This window comes from Falco punctatus (genome assembly GCF_963210335.1).
Source record: "Falco punctatus genome assembly, chromosome: 6".
Lineage (NCBI taxonomy): Eukaryota > Metazoa > Chordata > Aves > Falconiformes > Falconidae > Falco > Falco punctatus.
Window position 1 is genome coordinate 26,333,420 of NC_137585.1, and position 21,214 is coordinate 26,354,633.

The 21,214-nt window shown below is 40.2% G+C and overlaps 1 protein-coding gene across 9 annotated transcripts in view; it reads left to right on the forward strand.

The window, feature by feature from the left end:
• The window catches only part of LOC308065808 (protein bicaudal D homolog 1), a 318,237-nt gene that overhangs the window by 247,107 nt on the left and 49,916 nt on the right, over positions 1-21,214 (forward strand). Inside the window, exon 1 of one of the 9 annotated variants that reach the window (XM_080392279.1) lies at positions 12,686-12,818. The exons of the other annotated variants lie outside the window; for them this stretch is intronic. Within the exon in view, the coding sequence (XP_080248405.1) occupies positions 12,803-12,818 (16 nt within the window). The 5' untranslated portion in view covers positions 12,686-12,802. Of the gene's footprint in view, positions 1-12,685; positions 12,819-21,214 lie in introns of those variants that run through there. 9 annotated transcript variants of the gene reach the window in all.

Genomic DNA, 21,214 nt, shown 5'->3' on the forward strand with positions numbered 1-21,214 from the left:
GTGGGATGTGTTACTGTTCACTGGTCCGTTTCTGGTAAGGTAGCTGTTACCTGCAGGATTTGCTCTCGCCGTGGATGTGAATTACCATCTCGCTGGCAAGTCTTCACAGACAGCAACAATCATATCACCATAAAGGTAATAAATAGCTTGTGCACCCCTTCCAGAGGTCATTTCTCCTGATTGCAGGCTGCTGGTGTGCTGAGAACCTTGCTTTTCCGCTGCCTTTGCTAAACCTGTTTCAAGGATAAATAGGGGACTTTAGATTTGGCATTCTCCAGCTCTTACTATATTCTCTGATGAGCACTGTGTAAATGTCCAAATAGTCATGAGCTAACAATTTTATTTCCTTCTTGAATAGTCTGTGTGTGGCTGTTGAATACTTTTCTTTTTATTATTATTATTAAATTTTACTTTAGGTCACTAGGTCAGTGTTGATTTGTGGATGCAGGATTTAAAGGCTAGACACTCTTTAATCCATTTGAGCATCTGGCCTTTCATAGTAGACATCCCATTTCCATGTAACAGAGGAGCTGTTAAATGTCTGTTTGACATTAATGATTGGTTTTTTTAAAGAGTTTTATCTTTGGTAGATTATTACAAGTGGTTCTGATGTTTAAGCTTAATGCAAACAAATGAGGGTCAGTGTAATCTGCTACATGATCTCTTGAAGGAGATTTATTCTAAAATACAGGCTTTGGGGGCCAGCAGAGGTGATGGGTCATACTGAGTAGGGATTTACTAGGGTTTTTCAAGAGGGTAAACTCAGTTCAGGTACGTTGTCTCACAAAGATATTTTGAGTGAAGTCCCAAAAAAATAATGTCTAGAAATACAACTTAGTATACAGTGGGCTTATCATACTCTTGTTTGTAACGTCTGTACATACTACACTTTCAGGAAACTTGTTATTAAATGGTAAAATCCCGAGTCAATACATAGGAAGCTAGCTTGCATATAAGCAATCACAATTGTTTTCTTTCAGACAGACAAGTCTTTCTGCTTTTCACTTGACACATGACTGTGGAATGCTGTTTGACATGGATTTATTTATGCGTTGTGTTCAAGCTGCTCAATACATTTTTAATCTGCTGTTTACTTGTGTATTCTGAACATTAAAACAAACAAGCAAGCCTAGGCTCTGTACTGTCTCCTTAGAGCTGCATGGCTATTTCAAGGTTAAAGCCTGCAGCACCCTCTGAAGGGCCAACTGTTTTGGAAAGTCTTCTGCCTGTTTACAAACTGTTCTCTTTGCAGCCCCCATGAAATAATGGAGTCCTCGGGATGCGGGATGTGGGAGGATAAACCTGCTGACACAAGCACTGCTGCTGTTGGTCTGTTTGCTGGGCCTTAGTCATGTAAAATTGCTTGCGTCTTTTGTGCTTTGTATGGGTGGGGACAAAATGCAGGCGTTAATGCTTTTTTTCATGATGCTAGAAATTGCTGTACCAGATTTTAGAAGATATCAAATCTGTGGAATTTGTTTGAAAGCAGATCACCAAACTAAACCAGTACAGTGAAACTATGAGTGACTGAATGTGAGAGACTGGCAATGTGCAGATCAGTTATACATCTGTGAGCTGTAGGAGGTTTTTTAGCTTTTTCCAGAGAGGCTTACATTTAGTGCAGAAGTACTTTTGTCCTTCCTTGTTGAGGTGTCTAGTTGAAGAACCTGAAAACTCAGAGCCGTTATGCAAATGATTTCAGAAAACATTCCTCCCAAGTAATACTTGTTGGGAGAAGAACAGGATGGGGATAAATGACTGTGTGCCAGCAATGGAATATCTTGAAGTGAAATTGTTTCTAATTTTTTTTTCCCAGTTCACCCAGTTGCTCTTACTGTATGCAATAATTAGCTGTTCATTTCAAGTATAAAAATACTACTTGGACTGATAGATACATGGAAAGACATGGAAATTGTTTACTTTTGATGAATATCTGAGCAAAGTGAGTACTTGAATACCTTTGGGAATGTGGAGCTCAGGGCTGAAAGGAGCGATTTGCTCACTGAGGGAGTTTTGTGTGGGTTTTTCCCCTGCTCCCCTCAGTCAGGGGCAACCATGTAGCTTATGTCTCACTTATATGTTCAGTAGACTTTTATTCTGGCACACTGAGAGTCAGACTGTTACTAGCTATGGTAACCTAACTATAAACAAAACTTTAAACTATAGTAAATGACCAAAATCCAATGTCACACTACACTTCAGGAACTGAGCAAGAAATGCTGAAGTCATTGCCAATGTCATGGGTTTCCTTTTAGCAGAGAACTTAAGCAGACACTTGAGAAATGAACTCTACTAGCAGCACGATGCTTACCTGTACTTTGATGTTGTGGTTTTCCCACCACCGCAGAACTTTACCTTAATGAAGGTGGTATAGATGCAGCTAACCCTGATACTAAGCAGTGTTGCAACTTGTCTGTTCCACTCATAGTAACACTTATTGGGGAAAAAACCAAAAATAATCCATGTTTGGCTGCCCAATTAAGTAGTGTTGCAGTTATAGTTCTGAGTATCTGGTTTAGATTCGATAGCTAAAATAGAAACAATGTACTGTGCCAGCCTTTTTAGCAAAGGCTCATGAACTGGGAATTGACGCTTCAGAAGACTTGAATTCCAGTCTCTTCTACAGTTCAGAGTTTTGTTTTGCAGGCACTGAGTAGTGACATGGGTGGTATGGTGTATTCCTGGAGTGGTGTCATACATGGTTGTTGCTTGAGTAATAGAGGGAAAATTAGCTCAAGATTTGTAGTACCACTAGAATGAACAAGTTAATTCTGTAATGAGTTGTTCCTGCAGGGCACAACCTGAACTTCTCACTTGGAATTTTTCTTCCTAGTATCACCCAGCATCTCTTGTGTGCTCCTACAGCCCTGTCTCATTTCCTACAGGAGCTAGTTTATTTTTTTCTTTTCCCTTTCTTAAGGTCACTGATGCTCAGGCAGATGAATGAAAGCATGAAGTGTCTTTGTAATTCAGAATAGTTTGATGGCTTTCCGTATCATGCTTGCAGATGTTAAATTGAAACTAAAATAAAGTACCTAGAAAAATAATTTGATGCTGGTTTTACTTGCATTGAACACATTCAAGTATTATTAAGCTTTCTAAAATATCAAAAGGGTTCATAGCTTATATAAAATTACCTGTTGCCACTTTTCTCTACAGCTGTAGTAGTTCTCTGGCAGCTCTATGTGCCAAGGCAGGTTTCCATGACTAATTTTGATGTCTGTTCTCTTCAGTAGCTCTTGTTCACACCATTGCTTGAAACCTTATGTTGCTGTTATGACTTGGCCACCCACTGCAGTGCAACTGGCAAGTGTTTTGGTCCCTTGGCTTGTCAAGATTTCTCTGTGTAAGGCAGTTTTAACTGTGGGAGCTGCTACAAGCTTTTAAAGATAGCTGCTATAAGCCAAAATAAATGGAAGACTTAGTGGTGGAATTAAAGCTTTATCTAAGAATCGAAACACAACAGTTAAAATACAATATTATGAAATCTTCACAGTTAGCAGGGTGAGAACCATTTGCCCTTTGTAAAGTTGGCAATGCTGCACACCCCTCTGTTGTTTACTAGCATCCTGTTATTTTTGGATAATGCTCTTATTAAAAACTCAGTCTAGAGCACTGTAGTTAAAGCACCTTGACCACCAATTTTTCCCCCTTTTGCCACTTATTCTGCAAGCCGTGGTCTGGTTTCTGCCATAACAGGATAATTACTGCTTGTAATTCGTGTGCGTGTGTTTATAAACCTGATTTTTATTAATTGTAAAATATAGTCTTTTTAAAAAATTGACTTAATTTTTCCAGACTTGTCTTACTGCTGATGTTACTTGTCTTATTGCTGATGTTTCTTTGGTTTGACTAAGAATATTCCAAAATTTTCCTACTGTTGAAAAATTCTGAAAACTGTAGAATGATTTTTGGCTTGCTGCTTAACCCTGGAGTAAAACTGGTTAGTAGCTGAGTTGTTTTGGGTTTTTTGTGTATGTCTTCTATGGAATGTCCTCAGCTTGCATAAATGATCCACAAAGCTAACAGAAACGTGATATTCCTGCAATTTGATACTAGACATTTTCAGTGCAAAACAATGCACAGAATACAGTCATGATGAGAGGGAAAAGCTGCTCAATCCAACACTTACAGTTCTTTTATACTGTAGTCTATTGGTCATGTTTTGATGGATTAAGACTTTCTTTGTAGATCACTGAAACTGCTTTAATCCAGTCTATTGCAAAATCAGGTGGCATTTTAGAATCCCTTTACGTAAGAAAGACAACTAAACTTGGCTGTGTCTGTTTTAGAGCTGTCTTCTGATTCTAGGTTTTTAGAGTTAATAGATAACAGTAAAAGAACCGTGGGGAAAAGCTTATTGATTATTTTGCGTTAAAATAAATGATGAAAAGCTATTACTGTCTGGCTGATGAGGTCTGGGGTGTGGACAGCAATAATTTAAAGGAAATTACAGTTTCATTAGTGCTGATGTCTCTGTGAAGGCTGTGTTTAACTATCAGCACAACCTCTACTATGTAAAACATTCACAACTGCTCTGATCTTGCACCCTTATTGCACCAAAAGCTGAAATACACTTCTACATTCTCTTATTTGTCACCACTGTCCTAATGTTACCTTCCTTCTTTGAAATTGATCTGAGGAGTTCTTTTTGATAGGTTTTCTCTGGATGCTTGATATACACAAGGCTGGATGGACTGGGAAAAAAAGCAGTACTAGGTATTAATGGCAGGGGCGAGAAAGTTCTGGAAAGAAGGTCCTGATTTGCTGACTCCCCTGTAAGTACTACATTAAATTGGCTCTAGCAGAACAGAGTCAGGAGACTAAAGCTGTTCATATATTTGAGGCAGAAGGAAATAGTTACAAACAGGTAGTGGAATTTTTTGCCCTGAGACCTCATCTGGTGAAAGCAGTCCCTGTGCGTGCAGGGGGACTCAACTGCGTGATCCTTAAAGGTCCCTTCCTGCCCAAACCAGTCTATGGCTCCATGAGTTTTAGGAACTGATGTCTTCTGTAGAAAGTTCATCTGACACTTTCTATAATGTGACAGGGAGGACAGAGAAAGGTGGAAGGGGAGGGGCAAATGTATTGTGCCATCAAGTTTCTCTCCCCTAGAAAGCATGGAGTCAGAGTTAAAGTAGAATATATTGAAAATACCTATACTGTCCCATATTCTGTGTAAACAAATAATATCATGAAATAATATAAATGGGATTCAGGAAAAGACTGAACAGATTTACGGTTAAAATGTCTTCCAGCAGCTGGTAAAATACAGTTGCACAAATGCATCTGCTGATGTAGGTGATCCCTAAACAACTGATGCTGGAAGCCATGAGGATTGTGTGTTTGCTGCCTACTACCACAGGTTACCCAAACATCTGCTGCTGCTTCTTTTCAGACACAGAATATCTGACTGAATGATTTTTTTTTAATATTTTTTTTTCCTGACCATGGTTTGTATGCTTTTATCTACTGCAAAAACGTACTGATGTATTAATTCTACTTTGGTGCTTATTGTGAATCTTCCATGCTGTTTTTTAATAATTCAAATAATCTAATTTTTATGTTATTTTTAGTATCTATCACTGCCTAAACTTTTTTTTTTTTTTTTTTTTTTTTTTTTTAATGGAAGCAAAATCACAGTCACTGCATTCTGACCTGCTTCATTTGAGTGTCTTTGTACTGCTTGGAATTCTAACGTGGCAGGGATAATTTTTAAGTTACAGATTCAGCTTTTTACTGTACTGCTGAATCTGAAGAAAATCCTGTGTGCTGGTCTTTCTGGCTTGGGTTGTGGAGTTTTTTTTCAGGGGTACGTGTGTGTTGTACGTGTGACCAAAAGCTGATCTAACTGGAAAATGAAAGTCTGTGCCCGTAAGTTGTTTTGCAAAGATGTTAAATGCGTGATATGTTGAATCTGTGAAGGTGAGTAAAGGCAGGTGGCACAATACTGCTAGGGCTGGTCACAAGATTTTTCCTCGTCCCTTTTTTCCACCCTCCCTTGAAGAAGGGTATGGATTTTTGTGCCAACAGCTACAACATGATTCCCAGCTGGTGGGGCAACAGAGCTGCTCTCCTGACCCAGCACCACCCGGCTCTGCTGGTGTAGCTGCATGTCTTGGCTGGCAGGAGAGCACAGTGGCAAGTGGGAATGTCATCATCAGAGGTAATACTGTCACTGGGGAAGAGGCAGCAGCTGTGGTTGAAGGCAGGAGGCTTGAAGAAGCAGCCTTCTCAAGGGGGAAGGTATGGGAAAGTGAAAGCAATGAAGACAACATGCGAAAAAGTAGAGCTGCAGGACCAGAGGGTCTTCTCTGTATGTATTTCTTAACTGTGTGTTAGTGTAATAAGAATGGATAATGCTATAAACACAGTAATTTCCTCTTCCCTAAATCATAACATGAAGCTTTCTCTCAATTTTCGTTTATATATATATACATATGTAAAAGGAGGTATAAGAAATAGCGAACCATTAAGCCTTTTTTGTTAAACAGGAGAATTGGCAAATCAAACCCAGTTGATGGAGGCAAAGCCTTTAACCACTTCCCACATCTAAAACCAAAAGTCCTTTAAAAATTGCTGGTCTTTCTTTCCTAGAGAAGATTAATTAAAAAGTGAACGACAGATTAGATTCCTGGATATTTTTTTTTTTTTTGAAGTATGGGAATACTACAGAAAAAAAGCTTTATATGGTTAGTATAAAACATACAGTCCCCACAGCAAAAGTAGTCCTTTTATAAATGCTAATAGGATAGATGTCGGTGACCTGGTGCTCAATAATATTTAATGTAGTTCTTTGATTTTGTAGAACTGCAACCATTTAATTTTGGTTGGAGAGTTTTGTAGTTGCTTGTGTTACTTTTATGCTTGAACTAAATTGCAGACACCAAGATGCTACAATGAAAAATGCTGTACTAATGTAGGACAAAAAGGCACACTTTTCCCCTTAGAAGTTTTATTGTGTGTCCTTTGGGTCCTTGTGCAGCCACAGGTTTTCCCTTTGGGGCACATGATACAGCTGAGCTGGAAGAAAAGAAAAAAAGATGGAAAAATACTGTTTAGTTTCTAATTATGGCATGGTAGTTGTGCATCACACCTGCCTTGAGGCTGCTTGTCTTAAATCTCCTTGCATGTGAACCAGGAGAGCTAGGGGAGGGAGTGATGGAAAAGGTTTTGATTTCAGAAAGCGTCCTTTCAACAAACTTGTTTCTGTTTGGGCTGCAGATCCAGAGTCTCCCATAGTGTTTCTCACCTTGCTGGGGGCTAGTTACCTATCTTAAGGTGCTATTGTTATTTTTCCTTGCTGCAGCAGTACTGAATACTCATTCCTAAACACACACACACACCCCCACCCCATCCCACTTCTGTGTGGACTTTTCCTCCTCTCTCCTTTTCATGGTGGTCACTTGTTTCAGTAGGTCATTTGCTTAATCTAAAAGTTTTTTCCCCATCTTTTTATTCATTATATACCTGCAGATCTTGAGTTGTCATATGGCTGTTTGTTTCTTCTTCACGTGCTTGTGTGGCAAAGCTTGAAGGACACAGCTTAACAAGACAGCAAATAATTAGGTCTGCTTCCTGGAAGGATTTTGTTCTCTCCCACTTTCTCCTCTGTTGACAGTGATGCTTATCTGACCCCATGGGCCATCTCAGCCTGCTAAGTTGACAGAACAATCCAAAAGAAAATGAATACACTTCTGGCAGGTTAATGGGGTGAACAGGCTTGCTGTGGTGCCAGACAAGACCCAGTGCAAGGAGAAGAGTTCCTTTTCCAGCAGCCAGCCCTTGGCATAAGGGAGCTCTTGGGTTGCACACAGACTCTCTCTCTTTGTCTCTCGTGAGGATCTCAGGCAATGACACGTGAATTTCATTCCTTCGGTACCCAGTCAAGTGTCCTGCATTCAGTCGTCCTTTACATCTACAGGCCTTGGGCTGACCCCCTGTTGCTGTCCCTTGAGGAGATTTCAGAGCCGTTTACATGACAGCCTGGCACTGGGAAGGGCCATCATGTTCCTTCCCTCTGGCTGTGCTATGACCACAATGTACCTCCCGGAGCTTGTCACATTGTACAAAACACTGATTCAGCTTGCTCACCTGGAACAAAAATTTGCTTTGCCTGCTAGGTTGCATTGGCTTACCATGGGCTGGACATTTTTGTAAGGGAGGAATGTGATACTAGCTGCAAGGGGAATGGTGGGAGTGGGGTTTGCTTGTCTTGGTCGTAGAAACACTAAACTAAAATGCAGCACTAACATTCATGGCATCCTTTTGGTCTTCACCTCTTTTTCCTTGGCAGAGAGGGTAAACTGAACACGCATGTGGTGGTTTTCCTTGTTTGTAGCTCTTGGTAGTTGGCTGCCTGACTTTTAAAGCCATTTACTTTGCTATGTTTTGGCTCTGAGATTATACTATCCACCCATGGTGATGAGAGGCAGGAAGCCCTAAGTGTGTCCTCAGTTATGATCAAAAGAAACCATGAAGCACCAGTGGCAAGCCTTGCTTGAGCTCTTGCACAGCGCTCAAAAAGAAAGTAGAGGATAGTCATTGCTGCGGTACAAGAAGAAGGTGCAGGTAGGAAGGTGACGGTCACCTTCCGTTTAGCCTGCCTGAGGCAGTGCAGCTTTCTCCCAAGTTTTGAACTAGACAAGTGTACATTCCTGTGTACCTGCAGTTCCAAAGGTGTTCTTTCTTTTGTGTGTCTGCACCCAAACGAATTTTCAGACTTTTTTTTTTCTTCACTCCATTGTTATAGAAGTGTCTGTCCAAAGCTACAGTATTTAGCAAGTTGTGTGCTTTGGATTTTTTTATTCAAGCTATTGTTTATATCCATCCAGCCTTCTGAATAAAATCACTTGTTACTGATTTTTAACTATCCCAAGAATCATGAAAAATGCATGAAAAAAACATATAAGGTCTGACAGAACTGGGGGTCACTTTGGGACAAAGGTGTGTGGTATCTTGGTAGCTAGTCTCATTGCCCTGAGAATAGCTGGGAGCCAAGTTGAACCCGTCTGCAGACTACTGCTGAGCTTTTAAGAGATGCTTTTAATAGCACCTCAGAAGCTATTTTGGGGTAAGCACAAAGCATGCTTTCATTTTTGTCCATGACTAAAATGCTGTGCTTCTGAACTACTGGTAAATAACTGTAAAAGTCAACCGCACCAACTTTCTGGGAGCCGTGTGACAGGTGCCTTTTTAGCTGTTGTGCTTTTTACATCTGTCTTGGACTTGTTGAAATGTCTCAAGTTCTCTCACAGGGAAAAAAAGTTGGGGGATGCTTTCAGTGCAGAGCACTGATATTTTGAAATCCAGAAATGCTCATGCTACATTCTGTGTGAGGGTGTTGCATGGGTTACTGATCCTTTGGATGGGACAAAAATCACTTGTCTTCACTGGCCTGCAGAAACTTCATATCATGTCCTGATGCAGCATCCTCAGCAAACCTCTTCTCAAATGCTTGATGCCTGAAGTGAATGTGCAGTAAAGAGGAGCCAAACTAAGACATCCATGCTGAATGCCGGGCTGTGATTCACTGTCACATGAGCTTACATGTTTTTGGGGGTGTGTCAGTGTGGCATGCTGCCCAAGTAGCTCGTAATACTTAGTTCAGCTTTCCAGGTTTCCTAACAGTACTCTTGTGACTTCCTTCTTAATTCCAGCTTCATCACATCAGGAATATTCAAATGAGTCAGGTACATAATTTGAGTCCCTGTATCTGTAAAAGAGGGAAAGTACTGAGAGAAAACTTGTGACGTTTAGTTTGAAAAGTGCTTGGAGGTGGAAAATCAATAAATGCTGTATGTTGCGAGGTGTTTGTAAAAACTCTTAATTATTGGCTCACATATGATTTAATCACTCCAATAATTTTGATTTGAGGTAACTTAGTATCATAGAACTAGTCTGCTGTGCAAGTGTCTGGACTAAAACCATGCTGGTTTTAGATTGTGTAGATACTTCATTCATACTAAATGACAGCAACTACTCAGTAGCACAATTTTTATTACCCACTAATGAGAATGTTTTATTTAACAAGTTATTCTTCATGCTCCTCTTCTGCTTTTTAGAGAAATTTAATAAAACTAACATTATTTTTTATTACCTTAATTATCTTTAACAGGCATGTTCTGGTGACAGGTAAGACACAGCTGTACTTCTTGCCAATGAGTTTTGAACTAATACTTGCCAATATAACTGCATTGTGCGGTTTGCACATTTCTGCTCGTAGAGTGAGCAAAGTTGGTATAAAACTCATGTGAAACCAAGGAAGTAGGTTAATGAGATGTCCCCATTGTATTAGTTTTAATCTCTCTCAGATCCCCTCATCTGCTAGCTAATCAAATAGAGATCAAACAATTAATCTTTTACCTTTTTTTAAAAAGGAGGAGTTAAGCATGTGTTTTAAAGATGGGCTTTGGTGACGACTTTATACCTGTTTTAATGTTACTCCTTCTGGAAATGAAATAAAATCCACAGTTTCCTTCATGTGTGTAGAATTCCTTCTCTCTCCTTGAGCGGCAGACGAGCCATGTTACTCTCTGGGGGCTGGTGCGAGTGGGGTGGTTGCCTGCGCAGTCCAAGGTGGACCTCTCGGGGGCTGGTCAGAGCTCTGATCTCTCGCTGGTTCTCTGCCTTGTCCCTGCAGCAGGAATGGGTGAACAGACAGCAGAGTCTGGTAGGTCAGATGTCATCCACCCCATGTGTGTCACGTTACAAAGTTTGTAACAGTAATTACATACGTTTCCTGGAAAGGGAGACTTGATTTCCTCTCTGGCCTCTATTTTTACTTGTGTGACCCTTCCTCTTTGCTTACAGCGATTAGTAACTTGCATTTATGTAGCTGCTTATCTGAACTAACTGTTTCCTGTATTATTTTGTAGCAATTTCTCTTACAGTTTTCCAGCCTACTATATTGCTTGTGTGAAAATTGAAAACTGTATTGCTGAACCCATCTGAATTTAAAGTCTGTCACATACTTGTATGACAGGCATTATCAGTAGTTTTCCTGGGTTGGGAAGTGTACACCAAGTGAAGCAAGGCTCACAAAGCCTCACTGGCAGGTGGACGAACCAGGCTGGTGCGGAAAGTGGTTTGTTTCAAATATGGGAAACTGAGTAGAAAATTTATCTTCTCAGCAAAGGCTTTTCTGGAGAGACAAGGTGTTCTGTGGTAGATGTACTTCATGTGGCAGCCCAAAAAAGGGGGCAAGCTTTGAACTCTTGGAGGTGAACTTGAAAACAGAGATGTAACCTGTGCACTAGAGTTCTCTTAGTCTTACGAAACTCAGCTACTGTTATTGTTTGTTTTAATGCTGTGTTGATGACCTGGGTGAATACAGTTTACATGTGCCTTTAAGGAGCCTGGGATTACTTGCTAGGAGTATCAAGGATGGCGAAATGCAGCTTCCTAGTCCAGCAGTTTAAAAATAAATGCTCAAAATAAAAACAACACATGAAAATCTTGGTCAAAGTGCTAAAAATGGGTTCCATTTAGATTTCAAATCCATATGTGTGGAACTTGCATCTGCTCATCTCAAAAAGAAAAAGGCACTGAAGTGTTGAAATTACTGGAGGAAAATAGTTGCTTTTACTGTTTTTGGCAACAACCCCCTTTATTCAACATCTGTAATAGAAAGGAAATAATTAGCTGCCCTATTCCAGAGGGCTGTCTCCTCAGTAAAAAACAGATACTCATAACAATGGGTTGTTTTGCAAGCCTGTTCCCTGTAACCCGTGGTACTTGTCCTCCAGAGCAGCTCTGCAGTGCTGTGCTTCTGCAGAGCCTTGAATGTGAGGACCGGTGGTGGAACAGGCTGTAGAGACCTGCGGTTTGGACCAAGGCAGCGGTTGAAGATGACCTCAGCTGCACTGAATGACAAGCTGGCTGCTAAATTGTGATTCATATTATCCAAATTGACAGGGCTGGATTTACATCCCAGTTTCTTTCTCCTGCTGGGATGAAAGTGTGGCAACCGGGGATCACGTGGTGTAAGAGCTGTGAATAATAAAGTTACTTGCATTAACTTCTCTTTTCAGTTAATGCTTTCACTTTTTAAAAATGTGCATTTTCACAGTTCAGCATTCACTCTAATGTCTCTGTATTCTACCCTGGAACACAACTTCTAGTTTATACCATTTAAAAATCGATTTTTAATTATTTTAGTGACTTTTAATCTGTGACAAACTAATGTTTTCATGACAGTTCTTTAATGTAGACATTTTTGGTCGCTGTTCTGGTGTCCTGCATGTTGTATTTACTTCCTTTTAGGCATAAATTTAAATACAGATTGTGCAATGAAAAAGATTAGAAATGAACGTCATGCGGTATAAAGAGAGAACAAAGTACCAACTGGAGAGATGTATTAACTTGTCCTTTAACCCTGATCCTGCTTTAATTTCAAAGAGCAACACAATTAATAGTGACAGAACTTTCATACTAGCTGAGGCATTAACCAAAACAACTTACAGCAGTCCCTCCTCCTCTCTCCAGCAGTTTGTAGGTTACATAAGCCGATTCCTTTGTTTTTCCTCTTTAGTAGTGAGCAGACTTCACTCTCTTCTCTGAGCGGACTGGTTTGCATGCTTACGTTTTTCCTCTCAAAACAGGCTTGCCTTTGAAGAGGAGGAGCATAGTGTAATTGAAAGACCCAGCATGTAAACTGTCAGCATATACAGAACATCTGGTGAGAAGTCCTTTCTGGCAACTTATAAGACTTGTAGATAGGATATATGTGAGCCTGTCACGGGGTTATTGCCATTGCAAAATCAAGTCCTCGTGCAGTGGTACCGGCTTATATTTACAAACAATGTCTTCTGAACCAGGTAAGACTGAACGGGATGCTTCTGTTAAACTTTCATCTCTTCAAGACTTCTGGTGGTTTTGTGTCCAGAAACACCAAGAGTTAAACTTTCTAGTTTGAAGTAAATAGACCAGTGAACATCCAGCTGCCTCATGATGCAATACAACTGGAATGCTCTGGTGGCTTTTTCCTCCTGTTCTCAGTAAATGAGCTTGCAGTCTCTTGAACCGCTTGCCTGATGCATCTGCCACACAGAGAAATCTGCAGCTTTTGGCTCATTTTGCTGCTGCTTTCACCAGCTCAAGATTTTCTTAAAAGCAAATCAGTTTTGTCATGTTTATAAGTGGTTTCTGTTCCTAGCTTATTTGCCAGATTCATCAAGCTGTTTACAGCTGCAAGGTTTCTGTAGGACAATTCTATAAGTAAGCATTGGCTCTAAGAATGTTATCTCTCGTTGTTCTAGGAAGTAGATGTATGCTTCTGGCTTACAATCAGGTTTTCACATATATTGTTGCAATAATCCATTTAACTGATGCTTATGCTACTACATTGAATGTACAGAATTGGCTTCCAGAATTAAAGGATGTTTTCTTTTATTGCACCATCCAGTGAAAGGTTTGGATTGTTTCCATTACAAATACACTTGCAACTGAATTTTTAAGATTACTATTGAAAATACTGCTTTACTTGTAAGTGAGTGGATTTTTCAGTTCTGAGAAAAGTTCAGCCTAAGGGTAAGTTACATGAAAAGGCTTACCCAACCCTAACAGCTTAATATAAGACAGTAAGTATTCTGAATTCAGTTTTCCACAGAGAGATGGACAAAGCAGATCTGTGGAAGGTTTAGGTTCAGAATGCTGGCCTCCCTCTGGAAAGCCCTCTGAGACTAAATAGAGGGAAGGGAGTCACTGGTGGACTGAGTTTGAGGGATTTGCTAGAGAAGCCTGGAGCAGATGTATGCAAATAGCTCTACCCTAGCTCTCCTGATTTCAATACTTGTGGGCATCTGATTATTCTTGGATACAAGGAATATTTGTTTTGAAATCATTCTGTTGACTCCTTTATTTGTTTTATGATCAAATTTGAAATTTCCCTTCTCCCTCTAGCTTTTGATAATCAACCAAAAGGATGGGAATCACACCTTTCTTCCCACTCTTTATGCATTATTTTGCTGTATCCTGAGAAGAATCTACATGTGGATATAGGAAACTTTTTTTTTCCCCACTGATCTAGCTCTTAAGAGCTGTTTTCTGGGATCTGCAATGCATATTCTTTTCCTGTAAATGTAACATTAAACCCTGACTGATTTTCAGGAAGCTCCATGTGGTACCATAACTACTATTTTTGGTATTTCAACTCATCTTCCCTCTTGCCCTTTTGCTTACTTTGCGTTATTTTGGTTTGCAGAGGCCTACAGTATACTTACATATAACTGTGTTAGTCTGAATGTCCAATATATTGGTGAAGTTGTGATCTCCAACTTTTTAAAATTTATTTTAGAGATCAAATATTTGTATGTGCTTTAAAGTGACAGAGGTTATACTATCATGGTGTTTTTCAGACAGTAATTTCCCACACTCCAGTTAAAAGTTGTATGAAAGTAGTTAATGCAGGGTGGACTATGGTGAAAATACCTGGCTTGAAGGGTATGAAGGGGTGAGCTTCTATCAGCCTGTGGAATAGCATATAGATATCTCCTAACATCACCTTCTCAGAATGATGTAGGAAACCTATGGATATAGACAGTACGCATAGAAAAGGTGACAGCAAGTAGTTCTGGACTGTCTGGGTTTGAAATTGTGTTGACAAATATCCCTGGACACTCCTAAACAGTATCTCGGAGAAGCACTGAGTTGCTTGCTGAAGCACTGGCTGCCTCCAGTCCAAAATGGAAAAAAATCCTTCCAGTACTGACTGCTGGGACTGGGTGAGAGGGGAGTAGCACCTGAAGCTTATAGAAAGGTATAAATTTATACGGCAGCGTATCTACTGCTATCACAAAGTGCAATTCAGAGTGTGTCCAGGTGCCTGAGCAAAGCTGGTTTTTGAAGTACTAAAGGCCCATAACAAATACGAAAATATGTAGAATGTACCTTCTCTGAAGTTTTGATGTTTCTGAAGACTGAAACTTTACAGATTATTTTTTTTTTTAGTAGTAGTGTTCATTATAGGGGGAAAGCATTGCTGAAAAATTGATTTAAATCAATGTCATTTTGAAAGGTTCAATGATACTTTGACCCAGAAGTCAACAGAGGCTTAAGTGTTTTCATTCGTACCATCACTTTGCTTGGCTTTGTGACTGCAGCACCCTGAGACTTACATTAGTTTTTCACCTGGTAGGTGCTATATAAACAGTATAATGGTTTATGTCAGTGCTTGTAAACCCAGTGAATTTGTTGAGTCTTTACTAAAAATTCAAAATGGTTATGGAATGCTCCTCTTCCCCATCTCTCCTCTCTTATCCTAGATTTGTGACTATTATAAAATAAAAGGAATAAATTTCTGTAACATTAAGAGTTTGGAAATTTAGTGACTATGTGTTCCTTACAGGCAATGATTGACCTTGAGAAGTATAGGTAGTAAGGAAACACAATCTGTCCTTTTGATTGACATAAAATATTTAAAACACTGTGAGTGCTCTTACTTGCTTGTGAAAAAGTTCTTACAATCCTGACCTGTCACTGAAAAAGAAGAAAAAAAAAAAGAAGAGAAGGCAACAGCTGGGTTAGGTTATGTAGGTTGGAGAGGGATTGGAATATTTCCAAACCTTGTTTTATATAAAGAATTAAATGTGTAGACTTAAACAAATATTATGTTTTAGAGTAACTTCATAGATTTTATTTACTTTCTGTTTTGGAAAACTTTCTTCCCCAACATGCAAGCCATCTGCTTTTTTTTAATGACTATTTTGATACACTTCCTTCTGATGCCAAAACCCGAGGCTTGAAGGAAAACAGTAAATATAGCATAGAAGTCAGCCATATTTTGCTGGGCTGCGGTTCTATGAACAGCTCAAGTGATCCAGAGGCCAGTTGCTGCCAAAAGGCTGCCCAGTCCCTCTGTGGGACTTTCCCAGACCTTTGGGTGGGTCTCATCCACGAGCCAGTTCAGCTCACTGACACAGCACAAGCGCCTGAGATAAAACCAGTGTCCACTGGCCTGCTGGCTGGAGGGGGCTACGCTGGCCTAGAGAGAAACCTGGTGAGTGTTAGAGCTGTTGAGAAGTGAGCAGTGCGAGCTACGGGGATGTGGAGGGATGGAGAAGAAAACATTTCTCCTCTTGGTGGGGGGGCTGTCTCACTCTGTCTGGCGTAGCCGCAGTTGGGGGTTGAGCAGCCTTTTCTTGTTCTGTCCTTGGGCCTTCAAATGTCCTCATTTTCAAAATGTTTGCAAAGTGAAAGGTTGCACATCCTTCAGATGTGTTGGACAAAATTTGAGCTATTACAAAATTCTTTCTCTTCCTGAAATGTAGTTGAGTTTAATATATATTTACATTGCATGACTTTTTTTTTTTTTTTTTAAAAAAAAAAACAAAACAAAAACCCAAACAACAACCACATTTCCTATCCTTTTGCACATTCAAAGATAAATATTCATGTGGCTATTAAGGTTTTTGGAACAGTATGGTAAATACTCATCGAAGTCTGCATCAGAAATTATTTTAATTCTCCAATTTAAGAAGTTTTATGAAATGACATCTTAAATTCACCATGCAGTTATTTTTTTTATCTTTTTTAAAATGTATATTTTAAATGGGGGTCTGGAAAAGAGAGAAGAGAGGACTAAACAATAGAACAGTTCTGAATTTGTATCTCTCTGCAGGTTCATAGCATAAAATGTAAAGCCATTTCAATCTGTATGTATGTTCAAGAGGCAACTGTACTGATGTGCAGGTCTATTAATCTGGAGTGAATTCTGTGGACAGCATGATCAGTGGTCATGTCTGGCAATTTAGGGCTAAGGGTTTTTTTCCCATTTGGATTCTAGGCGACCTGTATTTCACTTCCTTCTGTAAGGATGATTGTGAACGGATGAAATTAGTGTAAAACGGTGATCTCTCACTCCTTATGGACAAGAGACAATGTAAAAGCTGGCGTAATTATTGTAGACTTTAAAAGGACTGGGCAAGAAAGGTCCTTCTTGAATGATCTCACAGGAAGGCCCTAAATGTACTTAAATCAGGCTTTTTGTGACTATTCTTCCCTTTTTTTTTTTTTTTTTCCCAACCAGGTCAAAAGCAGGAAGCATTTGAATTCTTGTGAAGTGTCCAGCTTTGGGTTCTTTATATTTCTGTTTTGGTGCAGAGAGCATTCCCAGGGAGCTGCTTGTTTTTCTGTGTTTCGTAGATGATGGTTGTTAATTACTTGGCAGGGAGACTGAATTGCTTGGGGAGCCTGACAGTGGGCTGCCTGCCCCTGGCTTGGGGGAGGAAAGGCATTCGCCACGGAGCAGCCGGGGTGCCGCACAGCTGCACCGCTGATGCTGCTGTAAGGGACGAGCAACCGCCTGTTTTCCCTCCATCGGAGCTTTGTTCTTTATTAAGTTCATAATTTTATATTCGCTTGTAAACTTTCACAGAACAGGGGGTAGTGCCTGGTAGCCTGTTGTGATGCTATTGTGCAGTTAATACCATGCAGCTTGTTCTTTAATTAGGGCATTACTTTAAATTTTGAAGCCATGCATTTTTAGAGAATAGTTTTTTGACTCATACACACAGAGCTACACACCCCCCCTTCCCTACTGTTTGCTCCAACCCCACTGAGATGTGATTCAATGTGATTAACGTTATCCAGTGGCTACTTGCTTCTGGAAAGGGCGTCTTGTATTCCTTTCCTCATCAATAAATTTCTATCTTTGGCCAAGCTGTGGTGCATCTAAGGTGAACAAATGCGTGAAACTGGCTGCTTTATTTTTTTGGTGGGGTTACATTTCTGATGACTTAACTTTCCCAGACTGCATCCTGGGGCTGAATGCGTGCCAGCACTGATGCACAGAAAGTGGTGGGAGCAGACGGCCAGGAGGAGGGAGGGGAATGGGTGGAACAACTTGTGTCTGTGACAGCTGGCTGCTGGATGGGCTTCAGGTTGTCAGATGCTGGCTGCACACACAGACTGCCTCAGGAGTTGGATGTGGGAAGCGGTTTCCATCTATCAGTGGTAACTTTATTGGCTTGTATTGAATAATTGACTTCTGTTTGGATCTGTGGCTGTTCTGAGTTTTGGATATATTATAAATGACTTGAATGCTATCAGTGTGTTTATTTCAACAACTTCTGCTCAGATTTTCTGAAGTAATAGATCAATTACAGTTTCAACCTTCTGTAATTAGATTCCACCCCCACCCCCCGCCTTGGGTCTGTGGGTTGTTTTTTTGTTGATTTTTTGGGGGTTTTGGTTTAGCATCCTTTTTCTAAAAATACTTTCTTTTAGTCCTTTTATCAACAGAAGTAGCAAATTTCATGTTTTCAAGCATATGCACATTTTCTAAAATAGCCCTAAGTTAAGATGAATATGAAATAACTGCACAGATCACCAGGCAGAGTATAAGATGAAAATGTCAGTGACTGGCTTGTTAGAGAAGTCCTCTAAAGCAGCGTAAATGGAGCAAAATGGTGAAATTTATAGTCAGATCAAATTTATTTTTTTAAAAACTGCTAGTATTTGTCTAAAAATCCAAACACACTGTTACTTCATAATGACTTATCGGTTATAGAGGGGAAGCTGTTTTTGTCATTTTCTGAGTTATCACTACGCTTTCCTAGTAAGTATATGTTAATATTGCCTCTTGAATCATTCCAATGGTTTGGATGAGATACAATCAGCTGCATTTTTCCTTACCTGACCCAAGTAGTGCAGATGCTGTCCTTCATATGAAGTTAGACTGTGCTGCCTAGCATGGTGTCATGCTGTTTATCTTATATATTGTGACAAGAAGAAAATAAATCATTTTAAGACTGGACAAATGAAGTGAAAGAAACACACAGGGCTCTGTGCTGCAACGCTTGCTCACACAAGTGATTCTTTTGTGATCAGTGAGTCTGCTTATACAAACAGGGTGTCTTAATTAGTAAATGGGAGCTTGGGACATTTAGAAAATGATGACTGTCATCTGTGCAGAATATGCTAGTGCCAATTAAAAACTCAGTGAAAAGATCTCAGTGTTAAGTAAAATAATATTTGAGGGGATGTTGCTTACCTCACATAGTTCTATGCAGAAAACCAAAAGGAAAAAATAGTTGGGGGAGAACTTGGTGGAGGTGCATCCTGTTCATCTTTTCTTGTGCTAGCATTCATAATCAAAATAGCAGTATTAATGCAGTGGGTACTTAAGAAAGCAACACAAACCTTACTCGGCCCCTTCCTTTGTCAAACATGTAGGAAGCTGTAAAGAGCTCATGGGGAAGCGAGGAAGTGACCCTCAGATACAGAGCTCGCCCGTGTTCCCACAGTCGCAACAGGGGAAGAGGGTGACTTACGTAGTCAGGACGCTCCTTGACTTTGTGACACACAGCCGTGTGGGAAGCAGTTCTTGAGCTGAAAGTTGCCATTATGTGTTATAGAACTGGCAAAAGGCTGTGCTGACAAGGAAGGAGGAATTACCTGAAGTTAGCAGGTGTAGAAATGAGCCAGTAGCAGCAGGGTAGATGACTTTGGTTACGGGATCTACTTACCTTGCCTTATCCTGGAGTGATGAAGCTGCCCCTGCTTATTGTACCCATTTTCTTTCTTGCTTGCTTTTCTTTTTCTCCACTGTAACCTTGTGGTTCTTTACTATATGAAGCTCATGGTACGTGGCTTGTAGAGTCAGGAACTATGGTCACCCTTAGGCCTTGTAGATAGGCTTAATATAAAAGAAAGAAAAGATACTGTCCAAAACTGCTGAAAGAGATATTGATGTTGTTTTGTGAAAAAACAAGCCATCAGAAGTCTTTACAAGTAAAAAAACACCATGGCATATTTTCTTTAGGTTTTCAGCTTGATAATACTTGTTCAAAGACCAAAGTGAAAACAAGGTTTGAGGGAATGTTTTGTTAATACAGGAACTACGTTTGTGAAAGAGCAGTGCTTGGTTCCTGTAAACAGAAGTCCTCGTACTCTGGCTTTCTCTTCAGTCATATGTCTTTCTGGAGATGTGGCTTCAACTTTGATTATCTCTGTTCATATAAGAAACCTCCATTATTCATTACATAGTTCATGAATGACTGCCATCAGCAAAGCCATTGTCCCAGTCTGTACAAGTGTAGGTGACTCATAAGAACCTTGGAGTAAGTGATGCTGAGTTTTTGGCACAGGACTTCAGTCATAAGCTGCTACTTTCAAACCACAAGCTGTGCATTGGCAGCCTACTCAAAATCATAATTTTCCAGTCAAGTGAGATGCCAGTGTGCTTCAGCCACTGCGCTGGGTGGTTCTGCCGGCTCCGTCCAGCAGCCCCACTGCCCTGTGGTGGGGAAGCAGCAGTGACAGGTTTCTGGGGGTCCTGCCAGCTAAAGCTGAATCAGTAGCAAGGCCCAAAGACTTGCTACCTCCTCTCCCTATGATGAGGGAAGAGGGTAGGAGTGGAAAGCCACAGCAGCAAATGGCCAGGAATAAGGTTGTCACACTTTATCTCCGTGACTTGCAGCCCCTGCAACCTGTCTCATGAGCAGTGCTTTGTAATTCCTCCCTATGGCCATCAGCAACCCTCCAGCTTCTCTATCCCTAAGCATCGATTTCACTACCATCCACCTCCAAAAGTGAGTGATCAGTGCGTGGTGGCTCTGCTAAGACTGTAGGTGACAGTGTGAAGATAGTGGTCTGGTCAGGGAAAGGTGAAGATGCGGGTGAATGCAGGGGGACTTGTTCTCTGAAGGATCAACACTATGCCTTTTTAATATGGTTTTAAAAAGCTGTCCACGGATACTTTTTCAGTTTTATGTGACTAGTTAACATTTATAGTATATACCACTTGGACTTCTAGCAAATTAACTTTGATTTTAAAGACTCCAGATGTTGAAGGTGTTTTTTCTACTTGCTTTGCATTTCCTTTCCTCGTGTTCCATCTCCATATTCCCGATTCCCAAATGTGCCCTCTCTGATGAGGAATGTACTGTAATCAGTGCATGTTGCATGGAGAAACCATAATTACTTCTAAGAAAATAGTGTTTGGGACTCAGTCTGGGGAAAAAGTAGCTTGAAATCCTGTACAGTGCTTTTTGTTTTATTTGAACAGCACAGGCAGTGCATGTTACATTATTGTGCTAATCCAAAATTTAGAGAAATGTTGAAAGATAATCCCATTAATTGCTGACTTACTAACTTTAATAAGACTCAGCAGATGTGCAGGTCTGCCTACATGGAAATGAGTATTAGATCAGAGCCAAAAGAATGAAGATCACAACCAGACATGACAACAGACTAAGGCACACTGAGTGAGTCT